Source organism: Octopus bimaculoides, chromosome 4 (assembly GCF_001194135.2).
Source record: "Octopus bimaculoides isolate UCB-OBI-ISO-001 chromosome 4, ASM119413v2, whole genome shotgun sequence".
Lineage (NCBI taxonomy): Eukaryota > Metazoa > Mollusca > Cephalopoda > Octopoda > Octopodidae > Octopus > Octopus bimaculoides.
The window spans coordinates 84,466,237-84,483,243 of record NC_068984.1 but is presented as its reverse complement, the minus strand read 5'-3'; the positions used below and the strand labels follow the sequence as shown (position 1 = coordinate 84,483,243).

The window sequence follows — 17,007 nt, the reverse complement described above, 5'->3', positions numbered from 1 at the left end:
ATATATATATATATATATATATATATATATATATATATATACACATGAGGAAAAAGAAGATGGAGAAATTACAATAATTATTACAAGTTCCCATTCCTTGTTGGAAATGTTTTTTCTATTTTTACGTTTGGGGTGAGAGAAATCATTTAATCTTTCACGCCGTCCTCATTTCTCCATCTGCTGATATGTTTAGAGTGAGTGTGTCCCACGCTAGAATAATTTCAGATACGTGGTGGTTTTTGTGACACCTGATATCACCGACTGGTTGTAAATAATACTTGTTGAAACGATTTCATTTGACTTACTTTCCTACAATGTCGTTGGTTATATAATATATACAGCGACAACTTTCCGTTCTCTTTCCACTTATAAATCGCAGTTGCTCGGTCTGCAAGAAATAGCAGCCAAATTCCCCCATATCACTCCCTCATACCAATTATCTTAAAGATAAACTGGCCGATGTTGTACTAGACATACAAAAAAGATGTAATGGTCATCAGTTACGGTTGGCCTCAAGTTAAACAGCACGTATTATAGATGAGGAGAGATACAGTAAATTTCAAAATTTAACCTTATCCTAATACCGAACTTCAGTTTTCTGCGTTTAAGAGTATTAAAATCAATTCCACGTTCGGTGACCACAAAAGACCCCTTCTTCCCAGTCTTTGTTGTTGTTGTTGTTGTTGCTATGACCTGTTCGTATCGCTTCAGGGATAGTGTAACTTGGGTTACATTATCCAATTTGTCCTGTAAAAACAATTGAGGGATATCGCAGAAAATTTTCTAATTTGTAAAGGTTTTTGTGGTCTCATTACCATAACTCCCTATGATTGTCATTTATGTGAATTCAAAGCTTCGTGACATCTTATGAGTGTTGTAACACACACGTCAGTTTAAAACTATTATCCACCAAGTCTCTATTCTGATGGTCAATGTGCGAAAAGTCTTTTTCCTCTCTTGATAAAATAATATATTACAATTCATTTACATATATGGGAAAGCCATGGACAGTACGTCTCCTCCAAAAACATGAGAAATGGAATAAGAAATCCTTCATATTTAGAGTAACAAGAAAAACAAAAAGATGAAATTAGTGTTTCAAAATAAAAAGAAATAGAATAGTTTGACCGAATTCTCTAAGGATGCTATTAACTCTTAATTGTTTTCTGTTTTGTCTGAGACAAAATCAACTAAAATATCATTTGATACAAAGGAGTTGTCTGTTTGTCACTATTTGTACTGCAAGTGATTTAGTGTTAGTCACTCCTTCCCTCAGGAAACTTGAGGCAGCACTTTGAGCAAAGTGTAAACAAACTCTCTTGCCTCTTACGCCAAAGTTACAGTGATGTTTAAAGTCTAGTGAAACAGGTGGCAGTGAGTTACATACTATCAACAGGTGTACAGGCTGAAACAATTTGCTACTTGCTTTTAATTGTTGTAGACTTTCTGCCTTTGGACCATGCTATCACCCTTAAAAAATCATGGGGAAACTGTTTGGCAACAGTTTCCCTATATCTTGTCTAGTCTGTAATGAGGTAGTAAAACAATCCTTAAACAATGACTGATGTGTATTCAATACTGTTTTAGTATCCACTTTTCCATGCTCATATTGGTCAGATGGAATTTACTGCGACAGGCTTGTTACCAGGGCCATGGAGTTGGAGTCAGAAACTATTAAGGGGTAGCTGGAGTCGGAGTCGGTAAAACTATATTGGCTATGACTCCAACTCACAATATCTTTATTCTTTTATATAAACCAGTTATAACATATAGGCCTACTCAAAGTACAAGCATATGCATATGCTTTATGAGTTATGTAGACTACAATCACATAATTACATAAAGAGAAGTTGGAGTTGGAGGTACCAATAGTAGAGGAGTCGGAGTCTTTTTGCTTTGACTCAACAGCAATGCTTGTTACTGACTGCTGCATGGTTCCAAGCTAAGTAATATTTCCAATGGCCAGACATGTTTTTCACAGAACATATATATATACATCATCATCGTCATCGTTTAACGTTTACTTTCCTTGCTGGCATGGGCTGGATGGTTTGACTGAGGGCTGGCGAGCCAGAAGGCTGCAGCAAGCTCCAATCTGATCTGGCAAAGTTCACTGTAGTAGGTGCTTTTTTTGTGCCACCGGCACAAGGGACAGTCAGGCTGTACTGGCATGAACCATGATCAAATGGTACTTTTTACATGCCACCGGCACAGGAGCCAGTTAAGTGGCACTGGCACGTGAACAAAACATTCGAGTGAGGTCGTTGCCAGTGCTGCTGGACTGACTCCTGTGCAGGTGACATGTAAAAAACACCATTTGAGCGTGGCCATTGCTAGTACCACCTGACTGGCTCTCGTGCTGGTGGCACGTAAAAGCATCCACTACACTCTCAGAGTGGTTGGTGTTAGGAAGGGCATCCAGCTGTAGAAGCTCTGCCAGATCAGATTGGAGCCTGGTGCAACCATCTGGTTCGTCAGTCCTCAGTCAAATCATCCAACCCATGCTAGCATGGAAAGCGGACGTTAAACGACAATGATGATGATATATATATATGTTTATGTGTACATATGTGCAGTTACATACATCAATACAGTTTTTTTCTTTGTATACATATTATCTACTTGTTGCTATTCATATCCCTCACTTCCATTGTATATATGAAACCTGTTTGCTCATCTGTACGTCTGACCTACAATACATACTTGAAAGACTGCTTATGTGTGTACATATGAATCATCACCAGTTTTGTTGTATCTTGGGAGGTTCATTATGCCAATAATAAATGTGCAGTGGTTCTATTTCATTCACTTTTATTATTTTTAGTCAGTCGGCTAACATTTAACCAGTTAACTAATTGATTGTTTGATTAATTGTTCGGTCAATCTATCAATCAGTCATGTTTGTCGAAGTCCTTTCATTGCTATTCTCACCCTCATCAATGACATGCCCTTCCTATTCCAGGTCAGCTTCAGGTCTGTCTGCTAGTTAGATAGGGTATGTTGTTGCTAAGATTGTGAATGGCAATAAAAGGATTTTGATAAATCTAGCTGATTGACTGAACAATTAATCAAACAATTGGTTTAATGTTAACTGACTGATAATAATAAATGAAATAGAACCACTGTGTTTATTATTAGTATGATAAACAGATTTTGCTGTATAATTATAGATTCATTATTAGTATAATGAATCTACAGGAATGCAGCAAAATGTGTTTCAATGTACAAGATCATATTGAGAATCTTGCAAACCAAATACAAAAATAAAATCATCAATTTATGTTTGCTTTTCCATACTTGATTGGGTTGGGTGGGTTTTTCTCTCATGCAGGGTCTCACCACTTACTGCAATCCCCTCCTTCATGAGATTCAGCCTTCTCAGATGATTTTCACCTCTTCTACCCATTGGGCTTCTTCTTCCACAGATTGCTTCTACTTGTATTGCTTGGCACTTCTCTAATTCAATTGTCATCCTGTGTACACATCACATACCTATGCAAGCATAGTCTTACCTCTTGCACACTACCTCTGACTTTACTTCCTGTTTTTCTCTCAGCTCATTTATGGTTCATTTTCATGCATACTAATATCTCATTTCCTGCCCAGCTTGCTCATCCCATTTCTTTTTAGTCTTTGTACATTCAATGACCGGGTTTCATTGTCTTGCAACATCATACTTCATACAATTTACTCTTCACTCAGAAAGAATTCCTTTGTTACCAAGAGAGGTTATAGATCCCTAAAGTTTTTTCTATCCTGCTCTTACCCTGGCTACTATGCCTTCAGAGTACTCACCTCTTCTGCTAATTAAAATATGTAAGTAAGTGAAGCTATCGGTTACCTCTATGGAATCTTCCAAGCATTTGAAAGAATTTATTTACAGTTGCTTCTTACTGCTAACTACTCATGCAAAGTCTTCCTTCTCTGTCAGCTTACCTCTGATCCCACCATACTTCTTGTATAATCATGGTGTACATTTAATACACCTTATAGAATTACATAGCTGCTACTCTCCTGCATATTCAGTATTGTCACTTCTCAGATGGCAGTTGTCACACGTACATACATAGATACATGCATATACACACAGGTGTGTGTGTATGTCTATATATATATATGCTGTCCTTTATGTGCCAAGATGTACTCATACTGTTGGGCTGAAAATTCATTTGTAATGAATGCACACTTGGGGAGCTGCTCTTGATGTGATTTTTGATAAAATTATGTGCAGCATTTCTTAAAAAGTTTAAAACAAAATCAGAAGTAGGTAGAAACCTTATTAAACTTGTTAGATGTCTGCAATGAGAAAGTTGCTAAGCTTGAAATTGAGTTGATGACTACTATGGTATGTATATATACATACATACTATGTGTATATAGACATATATGTATGTATTTATGTGTATGTGTATTTGTGTATATATATATATTCAATTCATTCATTTTTATGTCAGTTTTCTATGCTAGTAGCTTAGGATGAATAAATATATTTTTGAAGCGTTTTATAACCAAAATGCCCTTCATGTCTCTAACTGTTGTTTTGCAAGTTAAGGATATCTTATTTCACATGTCTTCCTTCTGAAATTTCATACTGTTTTCCTCTCCCTTTCTATTAGCATGAAAAAACATTTTTTTCTTTTTTAATTTGCATTTATTAATATTAAATAGTTTTGTTTTATTCCAGGAGGAAAGCTGTGATTTGCTTGTCTCTATTGAGGAAAACGAAATTTCCAAAATGGGTAATTATAATTTTTCTTCAAAAACATTTTTCATTTATTGTGATTTAATTTTTTTTAAAGAATTGAAATTTAGAATTTACAAATTGTTAGGAAAGCAGTGTTACTGAATACACAAATGTAATTATATATGAACTGTAATAAAAATGAACTCATTACATAGTTTGCTAATCACAAACCTTATTACATAGCTTACTGATCACAAACCTTTTTATCTCTCCTGTTAGAACATGTAAATTAAGAGCATCACCTAATGTCGAAACATTACTAACAATCAGTGAAACAAATGTAGGAGCCTTTGTAACTTTGGTTGATCTTATAGAAATAGCAGCAAAGCTATGATTAAATTGTACCCAACCATGATAAGAAAAATGAGGGATGCATTGTCTGAAGAACACATTGAATAATGTACTTATTAATAAATTATACCTGAAAGAGCATATTGGATAGTGTAGTCTTAGATATATTGTCTGAAGAATACATTGGTTATTATTGTCTTAGATAAACTATGTCTGAAGAGTACATCTGTTTAACGGAGCCGTAGATACAATATGCCTGAAGAGTATATTGCTTAATACAGTCCTAAATATACTGTCTGAAGAACTGTAGGTCTCCATATACTATGTCTGGAGAAAAGATGAGATTGTTTCAACTGGGACTTCTTTAAGCATCGGTCTGCTTGATTAGTGCTAACCTAGAGCTAAACAACAATTTTATATCACCACAAAAATCTCTTATTGCAATGAAGTACCCATGAATCAACCTTGTTAATTCTGTTTTTCTAATCTTCTTTCTCTCTATTGTTCAATGTGACATTCTCAAACTGTCTACTATCCTTTTAGGCATGTCCCCTCCACGTTCCACATGCTACAAAAACTCACTTTCTCAAGTGGTTCACTTGTAGCTGTTCAAGCGAAAAACAATGTCTACAACACCTGGAGAATTTCATTAACTCCTCCAAACCAAGAATTGTTTACCCAGCAATGCAGCTCTTCCAAGTCCACTATGCAGACTACCGAAGATGCCTTTGTTCATTGCACATCCCTCATGCTTACATTGTAGTCTTAAGAAATTTGTGGAAGAATCAAACATCAAACAAAATACCTTGTGGTATTGACTATCTCACTATGTTTTGAGTGTAAAATCTTCCTGTGTCAGCTTTGCCCTTCCTCCTTCTGAGATTAAGTAGTTATCAGAGAAAGTACTGAGATCAATATAATCAATGAAAACTCTTGATGGCAATGTACCAGCTTGGCCACAGTCCAATGGCTGAAACCAGTTAGTTCTCACTATCAGCCACTGCAGTCCAAGGATTGTGTCTGGTCATGAAATTCTGTTACAATACGTGGCTAAGTAATAATATGTGACAAAAGTTACTATTATCCTGTACACACACAAAAAATAAAATAAAAGTAATTCTGATCACTTTACAGCTTGAGGTAGTGAGAATTATTTTGTTTCAGTCATTTGGTTGTGGCCATGCTGGGGCACTGCCTTGCAGGGTTTTAATTGAACAAGTCAACCCTAGGACTTATTTTTTTAGGCTTAGTACTTATTCTATCTGTCTCTTTTGTTAAACTGCTAAGTTACAAGGGACATAAACTGTCTATCAAATCCACACAGAAGGCTTTGGTCAGCCTGAGACTATAGTAGGAGACACTTGTCCAAGGTGCCATGCAGTGGGACTGAACATGGGATGAGGTAGTGAAGCATGACCTTCGAACATTGGGCCTTACAGGAAATGACAAAAGACAGAGAGCTCTGGAGATGTGCTGTGACTGAGAAGATCCGGCAAATAAAGTGAGATCACAACTGTAACCTACACCAGTGTCGCATAACCAGCCAACTCAAAAAGTACCCTTGGATCGTAGGGCAACATGCTGTGCTTGAGGAGACCTATTGTGTCAAGTACATCAATATCAAAATGGAATCAAATCACAATCAAAAATGGAAATAGTAATTGTGTTCCCGATGCCCGTGGCGCGTAAAAAGCACCATCCGAACGTGGTCGATGCCAGCCCCCTTGCTCCAACTGGCTTCTGTGCCGGTGGCACATAAAAAGCAACATTCAAACGTGGCCGATATCAGCACCGCCTTGACTGGCTCCCATGCCGGTGGCACATAAAAAGCACCATCTAACCGTGGTGATGCCAGCCCCCCGTGGCCCCTGTGCTGGTGGCACATAAAAAGCACCCACTACACTCTCAGAGTGGTTGGCGTTAGGATGGACGTCCAGCTGTAGAAACATTGCCAGATCAGCCTGGTGCAGCCTCCTGGCTTTCCAGACCCCAGTTGAACCATCCAATCCATGTCAGCATGGAAAACAGACGTTAAACGACGATGATGATGATGATGATACACACACACACACACACACACATATATATATATACACACATAATAAAAGAAGGAAAATGCACACAGTTTACATAGTTTTTATATATTTTAAATGAAAGAGTATTGTGGTTGTTGACTGCTTTTGCTTTTGTTAATCATGATTTTGAAATTATTGTAATTTTGTATTTTCTCAAGATTTTAGCCCAATTTCTTGTATGAATGTTTGTGAATGAATCAACAAGTAGAAAAATCTGAATGTTTAAATAAAGAAAATTTATTTATTGAAAACTACAGAACACACCTAAATATGAATGCATAACCAACTTTGGTCTCAGTATATATTTTAATTCATGATCACATATCCATCACTTCATATTTCATCTCACTACTTTAGCTAATGAGTTTTTGTATGTTTATTTATCACACTCCAAAAATGAGCAATTACCTCCCCTGTCCCGTGTAATAACTATCACCAATTACCTCCACTTAGATTTTTCTAATTGCTGATTCAGTCACAAACTTTCATACAAGAACATGGACTAAACTTTTCTTAATACAAAATTACAATAATTTCAATGTCATGATTAGCGAAAGTAAAACCGGTCGACAACCACAATACTCTTTCATTTAAAATATATCAAAACTATGAAAACTGTGCATTTTCCTTCTTTTATTTTATATATATATATATATATCATCATCATCATCGTTTAACGTCCACTTTCCATGCTAGCATGGGTTGGACGATTTGACTGAGGACTGGCTAACCAGATGGCTACACCAGGCTCCAATCTGATTTGGCAGAGTTTCTACAGCTGGATGCCCTTCCTAACGCCAACCACTCCGAGTGTAGTATATATATATATATATTGCATTACAACTCACCATGTGGGGATAATTGAAATTCTCTTCCTCCTTTTTCGTACTATATATATGTATATACATACATACATACACAACTTGTAATCTAATTCCTATGAAAGTTATCAGGAAGCCATAAACAGGGATTAATTATTGACAACCAGCCTGGATGCTTTAGTTTGTTTGGTAATCATACTGAAATCTTATTTGGGTCAGTCTTATCATTAATCTCTCATGGTTCAATAAAATCAGTAGTTGTGATATTGGTTCAACCCAATTGATTATATCTCATTTTCCTTTTTCAACAAAGACTTGCCTTGGCTATAATGAACTGAAAATATTATTATTATTATTCTATGACTCAGAGCACTTTGTCTTGTTCTGGTTGATACTGTGAGAGAAGACAGCAATGTGTTAGAGGTCTCATAAGATCTCTTTCCACAACCTATAAGCTTTTGGTACTTGGATCTTAACTTATTGTGGAAGACATTCAACACCCAAGCACCAATCTCAAAATCCTAGCTGTCCCCAATAGAGCACTTGCTTTGGGCCTGCTCTGTCCTCATGTCAATTCCAATTTCTCCCAATAGAATTAAATTATTGTTGTTGTAAGAAATAACTATAAAGCTACAGTAAATCATCACTACTACCATCAATATTACTGACATCACCATGATCCACATTACCACCATCATCATCACTATTGCCATGATCTCTTGTCATCATCATCATTGAGCAGTGTATTTTCCAAGAATACAGGCCAAATGGCCAGTTAGATACTGTCAGATTATTATCTCATCTCATTACTACCATCTCTGCCGCCTTTCTAGTTACTCCCATTCTTATAAAATGTTGGGTAGCCTTGTATCTCCTCTATGACAAGACACCTATGCTTGCCTCTCGGTCATGTTTTATCCTTTCTACTCCTGGCATAATACCACCACTCCATTCAAATACTTGCTCCAACTTAGCTGAGAGGGCTTTTTCCTTTTTCCTGTTCTTTTCTCATCTTGCAAGTTACCAGGTGCCCTCTCTAGTGCTGGTGGCACCAAAAAAAAAAAAAAAGTACCCAGTACACACTATAAAGTGGCTGGCATTAGAGCTGACATTGGAACTTAATGTAGCCCTGTGGTTTGTTGTACCCTATCAAACTATCCAACCCCTGCTGGCATTGAAAAAGGATATTAAATGATGATTATGTAAGTTCAAATTTGCATATATTTCATTGTGTTTCTTCAGCACAGGACACATATTACATCCTTTAATACATTTAAAAACTTTTCTCGGAGAACTACTTGCATAGGTTGTCATCATCTATGAAGTAACAAAAACTGGAATCACAGTTCTATATGTCTTTGTGATTCTTAACAGAATTAACTGTTGTTTTATTCCAAGCCATCTTTGATTAATCAAATATGATCAAAAACAGTGTATTTTCTGATGGATATCTCGGATTATATTATCTAATGTGTGTCATTCCTTTGGTTTATAACAGTGGTTTCCAAAGTGGGCAGTACTGTCCCCTTGGAGGTGGGGGTGGGGATTGGAAAGATCCAGGGGCAGGAGCATTGAAGAAAAGTGGGATGATAATGGGGTGACAGATGTAAAAAAATATATTAATAGGTTAATTAGGTTTGAGTTTTATTTGTGAAATACAGTTTTGAATTTGCTGCAGAAAGTGGTTTATATTTGTGGTGGTGAGGGTGAAGGGCAGCTAGGAATGTGGCAGTAACCTGAAAAAGTTTGGTAACTACTGCTTTATAAGACAGTATAATGTGTTTTGATTTAGTCATCTACTATTTCTAGCAGGTTGAGAAGTTTCCTTGTTGGCTCAGTTAATTCTGTGATAAACTTTATCTGGTAACACTTCTGATTTAACATTTGAGATTTTGAACCTTGCTGTAAAATAAGTTTAGTCTTAGGTCATCTCTGACCAAGCAGACATGATCAGAGATGTTCCAGTTGTGATCATCTCTTTCTTTTTTCCTTTCATTTTACAAACATTATCTAATGTTCTTTTCTCTTCTTTGTTGTGTACCTTCAGCTCAGCCCTTATCAAGCTGATTTATGATTAGAGTTCTAGCAGTGACCAACCTACTTTTCTCCTTTTTTCTAGAATAGTTTACCTAGGGTTAAATTATCCAAAGCTCTTTTATTTTTTGAGACAGAAGGGTGTGATTTGAGTGAGATTTAGTTTCCATATCCAGCAGGTTGCATATTTACTTATTGGCTACCCCATTAGTTTGCCAAATAGTGTTTATACTGTGTTTCTTATGTCTCAAATCTAATTCTAAAACTCCTTGTTCTTTAGATAAAAAAGAAATTGTCTCATACAAGAAAGGTGGAACGGAGATTGGCAAGGCAATGGCAGAAAAAAGCAGGGGTCTATTTAGTGCTGATGACTGGCAGTGTAAAAGGTAAGCTGATAAATTTGTTATAAAGCTTTTGTTACTATAAGTAAATTGCTATGTTTTCAACATTACCAAGGTGAAGTTCAGTAAAAGGGTGGTGTCATTGTTTGACCCCTACCCCCACCTATGATCATCACATTTTTTTAGAGGTGTCTTACTACTATTTCTAGCAAGTCATGGGACCATATAGAAGCACCCTTATTGGCTTGACCATCTGAAATATGTTTTAATTAGATATTAATTAAGATTTTAATTTAAATATGAATACTTAAGTACAAGTACTGTCAAGCAAGATTGATATTAAAAGGATCAAACTTGTATTACAAACTTGACTCCTGTCAATTTTTGGATATTTACAGGGAGTTTGAGCAGAAGGTTTTTTTTTTTTTGTATTTTTTTTATAATTAGTTATCCTTCTTAGGTGTGGCTGTGTTGTCAGAAGTTGGCTTCCCAACAGCATGGTCTTGGTTTCAGTCCCACTGCATGGCACCTTGTGTGAGTGTCTCCTACTATACATCCTGGTTGATTAAAACCTTATGAGTGGATTTGGTGAACAGAAACTGAAAAAGCCCATCACATACATGCATGCAATACGTATGTGTTTGTGTATATGTATGTGTGTTATTGTCTCCTTACCCTGACTTGATGTGACAGTTCTAAACAAATGTCACCTTAAGGCAAACATGTCTGGTCATGGGGAATGTTGTGTTACTTGGAAACAAGTGATGGTTGGCAACAGGAAAAGCATCCAGCTGTAGAAAATTCACCTCAACAAATTCCATCCGATCCATACAAACACCTAAAAGTGAACATTAAATGATGATGATGATAATGACTACTTTCCTCTCTGTTGTAATCATCATTTGATGATTGTCCTTATCACTGAACCACTCAGTCCTGAAGTAGAAGTAACCTTTTCAGACAGACTGGTATAAATATAGTGTTTCTTGTCTAGAGACACAACAGAATGGGTGTTTTTATCGTCATCATTTGATATCTGTTTTCCATGCCGACATTGGTTAGACAAAGTGATGGTTTGTTGCCAACTTAATGTGGCAGTCCCCGGAAAGGGAAAACTGCTACTGCTATTTAGCCCCAGGAAACACTGTTTCCAGTTGGCCATGTGACACAAGCAACAAACCATTGCTTTATAAATCTCTGTGAGATATTTAGAAATGTAATATTTCTAAAATTGGTTGAACAGTTTGACAGAAAACTGGTAAGCTGGGGAGCTGCACCAAGTTCCGGTTTGATTTGGCATGGTTTCTACAGCTGGATGCCCTTCCTAACACCAACCACTCCAAGAATGTAGTGGGTCCTTTTTTTCCCCCTGAGACATTGCATTTAATACATTATACAGTGTGCACCCCCTCTCTTTTTTTAAAGATTTGATTGCTCTTTCTGTCAAGTTGAATGACTATGTAGAGGCTCCTTCATTGGTGTTGGTATCTGTACTGTCTGCGATGTCTTTGTATGCATCTGAGCATTTATTCAGTGTGAATCATATATAATGGTGATAGAGCTCCAGTCAGCTGAACACTAAAGACATCAGCTAATGTATGTAAGAGACGGCTGCTCTGGTGTGGACCTGTACTATAATTGGATGCTGAGTGATGAATATAAAAATGCTGGTTTTGAATGGAAGATAATTTTGTCAGAGGTAGAGTTGGGAAGAAGTGGTGGGTCAACTCTCAGAATATTACTCCTCACAGACAAATTAACTGAGGTATGAGGGCTGGAGATATGATCTCTGTTAAAAAAATATTTCTAAACCTGTTGTCTTATATGACTTTTATGCAGAACTCTGAAGACAATTGTTGATTATCTGTTGTTTTTTCTGTGGTGCTATCTAGTTGTGGTAATGTGAACTGGGCTCGAAGGACAGCTTGTAACATGTGCAATGCTCCGAAATATGGCAGGATTGAACCACGGACGGGTAAGTGTGGTTTTTATTTATTTATTCAGTTTTTTTTTCTATTGTTGATTAATCTGTATCGTTTGTAAGTTATTTAATTCTGTTTTCCAAATAGAATTTCATTTTATTAGAAGTTGAAAAAACTAACTGGGTCATTTTATCAGTTTAGTAAAAAAGCTAAAATTGAAGTGTACCTTGAAAAGGAAGTTTCTCTGGTGGAGAGCTTTCCCCCAAATTTGTTTGTTCAGTTGATGTCCATATTCCTATGCTATTATGGGTTGAATAGGGACTACTTAAGGCAGCATTTTATGGTTAGACACCCTCCTTATTAACCATTTTTTAATAGTTTTTTTTTTTATTCCTCTGATCTTTGAAAGCATAGAATAACTGGAAATGATGTCAATAAAGATTATAAACAGTTGTGCACTTGTGCAGGCACATAAACTAATGCACACATACACATAATAGGCTTCTGTAAAGAGTTTCCTTGTACCAGTTTCATTCAAAAAGCTTTGATTGACCTGGGGCTATAGTAGAAGACACTTGTCCAGTGTGTCTTATAGTGGGGTTGAACCCCAAAACACATGGTTGCAGAGTAAACTTTTTGACCACACAACCATGTATATTATGTGTTTGTGATGGCAGCAACGATGATTTAACCTCTGTTTTTGTTTCCTTTTTCTTTTAATATTCAGGTTATGGTGGTGGTTATATGGAAAGAGATGAAGTAGTAGAATACATCAAAAGGAATGAGTCTGATGATGAATATGATGAAGTAAGTTGGGACTAATAGTTCAGCACCAGCCTCTGTCCATTTGTCCGTTATAAACTATTGTTGTCTGTTAGTTTTGCTGAATGTTTATTTCCATGCATTGCATAGAATATTTCATGTTAATGTGTGTGTGTGTATATAATCATCATTTAACATCTGTTTATCATGCTGGCATGGGTTGAACTGTTTTATTGGAGCTGGTAACCCAGAGAGCTGTACCACACTCCAGCTGTCTATTTTGGCATGGTTCCTATGGCTGGATGCTCTTCCTAATATCCAGTAAGAGACAGAAAGTGGGAGAAATTTAGAGAGAAATAAAGAGACAGATGGTTTTGGAGATGTATTGGGGTCTACTTACACAGAACAGTGATGGTGGTGGTGGTGGTGGGGAATAAATAGTACAGAGAGAATAGAGGGGTATGTTTAGATATGGGGAAGACATGACTAGCAAGTGAAGGTGAGGAAAATTGGAGTGGCTGAGACAGGAATAAGGAAGATGTGTGAGGGCATGGAAAGTGTGCAGATAGGCACATGAGAGAGAGAGAGTTATGGGCAGATAGGCACATAAGAGAGAGAGAGTTAACGGGCATGCAGCAGGTATTGGGAAAATGTTTTGACAGAGGTCAGATAATTGTATGTGTGTGGTAGGGGACATGGCTGTAAAGAACATGTATGTGTGGATGGCCATGATTTCACTTAGCTTGACATGTCTTCTCAAGCCCAGCAAATCACCAGAAGTCACTTGTCATCTTCCTGGGTCTATCTCTTCTTCAGGTCCCCTCCACAATTAGAGATCAATACTTCTTTATGCAGCTGTCATCATCCATACACATCACATGACAATACCAGTGCAGTCATCTCTCTTGCACACTACATCTGATGCCTCTTATAACCAATCTTTTTCTTAAAACATATGCACACTGACATTGCACATCCAGTGAAGCATGCTGGCTTAATTTCTTTTAAGCCTTTGCCTGTCCTCTGCAGTCACAGCCCATGTATCACTATCATGTAGCATGGCTGTACATATTCAGGCATCATCCAATTTGCCTTTCACTTTGAGAGAGAGGCCCTTTGTTACCAACAAAGATAGTAATTCTCTTAACTTTGCCCATGCTCTCACCATCTCCCATCCCAGCCACTCCAATTTCCGTCTCCTAGGGTTTGTAGTCCTGCTAGAGGCACTAAAAAAAGCACCCAGTACAATGCTATAAGGTGGTTGGCATTAAAAAAGGCATCCAGCTGTAGAAACCATACTAAAGCAGAGATTGGAGCACAATGTCGTTCTTTGACTCATTGGATACTGTCAAACTGTCCAGCTCATTCTAACCTGGAACATAAACATTAAATGATGATGATAATGATTGTGTGTGTATATCTGAGACTAAGATTTACTGACTTAATAAATATAGTCACAATTGCAGCGTGGAAGGTGTTTATAAGCCATTTAAGAAACACACAAAAACCGTTAGATTCACTTAAACATTTAAATTTAATTTGCCAAAATATTTTCGTCGCTTTGAGACCGCGACCTGTTCACTGACAAAATTCTGTGCTGCATCACAGTATTTTGTCAGTGAACAGGTCGCGGTCTCAAAGCGACGAAAATATTTTGGCAGATTAAATTTAAATGTTTAAGTGAATCTAACGGTTTTTGTGTGTTTCTTAAATGGCTTATAAACACCTTCCACGCTGCAATTGTTTTCGTTCCAGCACACGATCTCAGATCAGGTCACTTGCTATGCAAGTACATCTCCGTAAATATATTGTCAGTTTTACAAATTTAACATTTTTTTTTTTACATCACTTTGCCTTTCTGACTGTGGTAGAAACATGAGTTACAGATTGTTCCTTTCCTTTCTGGTCAGATTGTAAGGTGCTGGTGATAGTTTTATTTTCTGTTTGTTGCTTCTATGGTTTGTTGACATCTCTTCATGTCAATTTATTTCTCCATTTTTAGTTTGGACGTAAAAAGAAAAAGTTCCGAAAAGCTGATGATGAAAAAGATAAGACAACCATACCAAAAGATACTGCTCATAGTGTTGATGAGGATGACAATAAAGAGGAGGAAGAGGATGAAGAAGATGAGGATGGAGGTGGTGATGTATCAAAGTACAAACTGGACTCTGAGGTAAATATCACTCTCTTTTTATTGTTTTTATGTAGTTTTTCTTTTTTATTTTTAGCCCTAGGTGTATGTGGATGCATTTTTGACTTCCTCTTTGGACATTTTCTTACTAACTGCAAACAAAGACACCATTCATACAAAATGGTGTTGTTTGTTTAAAGTGTTCTGTGAAAACCTGCCTGACTGTTGAACTGATTGCTGTTTAAAGGACCAGAAAAAGTATTACCTTACTTCGAAGCCAATGATAGTTGGTGTCAGGAAAAGCATCCAGCCCAAGAAAATCTGCCACAAGTTTCAATGATGATGATCATCATCATTTAGTATCTGTTATCCATGCTTGCATGGGTTGGATGGTTTGACCAGGGCTGGCAAGCTGCAACAGACTCCAGTCTGATTTGGCATGGTTTCCACGGCTGAATACCCTTCCTAATGCCAACCACTCTGAGAGTGTAATAGGTGCTTTTACGTGCCACCAGCACGACACCGGTATCTGCCACGATTGCAATCTGGCTTGATGGGTCTTCTTCTCAAGCACGACATGATGATGATGATATATAAATGTGTGTGTGTGCGCGCGCATGTATATATATAATATGTTTTGTTTATTTTTATATCTGTTTTTGTATAGGTTAGAAAAATATTTATTATTAAAGCATTTTTTACAGCCAGATGCCTTTCTTGTCCCTAACTCTTATCTATTTTTCTAGTAAGAGGTCTATTATTCCATATGTCTTTAAAGTTTGAAAGCCATTGGATGATTTGTCAATAGGGGAAATGGCAACATCATTGCTTGTAGTATAGTAATTTTGGAAAAGTACAAGTATAAACACATGTACATGTACACAAACACACATACATAAACGTTGATCTTTATTACTTATTCCTTGTTTCTCTCTCCACCTTTGCCCTGTATGTTCTGTCTTTGTTGCATGTTTTCTTGCCCCAGGTGAGAGGTTAAACTATGATAGAGGGACAGAGATAGTTGTCTTACTATAGAGGCAATACTTGGCTACCCCAGTAGGACAAGGAAGGTTGGAGAGGTTTAGAGAGAAAGCTAGAGACAGACTTGCTCCATCTCCTTTTCATTTTCTCTTGTCTCTCTCTCCTTTTCACTCATCTGCTCTCTCCTCCACTCATCCCCTCTCCACTACACTCATATTTTCCCATCATCTATCTCCTGTACACTCTACCTATCTACTGTTTGCTCCATCAATTTTTCCCCACATCATTACACCTACCTTTGCTCCATTGTTCTCATTTATTTAATTTTATTTAATATCTTCAACAGGAGGATGAGGAAGATGATGATGAAGATGGTGATTTATCTAAATATAAACTGGTTGACTCTGAAGAAGAGAATGACAAATCAAAAAGTCGTAAATCTCGTTCCCGGTCTAGTTCATCTCGGTCTTCCTCTCAGTCAGCATCCAGCTACAGTTCATCATCCGGTTCAGGCAGCCGATCACGGAGTCGTTCTCGGTCCTACTCTCGCAGTCCTTCTTCATCTTCCAGTCGTTCATCACGATCCAGCTCACAGCGCTCGCAATCTCGGTCCATTTCCAGATCTCGATCACGGTCTTCCTCAGTATCCAGCGCCACCTCAGACCAACAAATTGAATCAGAGAGAGGGCAGTCAGATGAGAAGAAGAAGAGGCAGCCACATAGGAGAAACTGTTCAGGCTCCAGGTCCAGGTAACTGGTAAAATGGGTAAAAAAAAAAATACAAAAAAAAAAAACAAAGAATAAGAAAAAATATTGAAGACAAAATATAATTATGCAATCTTTTGGGTGGGTGCCATGTGAACTGGCTCTCCCTGTTATTCTAAAAAAAATATAGCTGTGTTTAG

The 17,007-nt window shown here is 37.2% G+C and overlaps 1 protein-coding gene across 5 annotated transcripts in view; it reads left to right on the top strand.

Moving 5' to 3' along the window:
• Positions 1–17,007, top strand: part of LOC106870730 (zinc finger Ran-binding domain-containing protein 2) — a 34,481-nt gene that overhangs the window by 3,240 nt on the left and 14,234 nt on the right. For all 5 annotated transcript variants that reach the window (XM_052967184.1, XM_052967185.1, XM_014916903.2 and 2 more), the window contains exons 2-7: positions 4,685–4,739; positions 10,246–10,351; positions 12,199–12,281; positions 12,956–13,035; positions 14,993–15,163; positions 16,449–16,852. In XM_052967184.1, coding sequence (XP_052823144.1) covers positions 4,736–4,739; positions 10,246–10,351; positions 12,199–12,281; positions 12,956–13,035; positions 14,993–15,163; positions 16,449–16,852 — 848 coding nt within the window. In that variant the 5' untranslated portion in view covers positions 4,685–4,735. The remainder of the gene's footprint in view (positions 1–4,684; positions 4,740–10,245; positions 10,352–12,198; positions 12,282–12,955; positions 13,036–14,992; positions 15,164–16,448; positions 16,853–17,007) is intronic.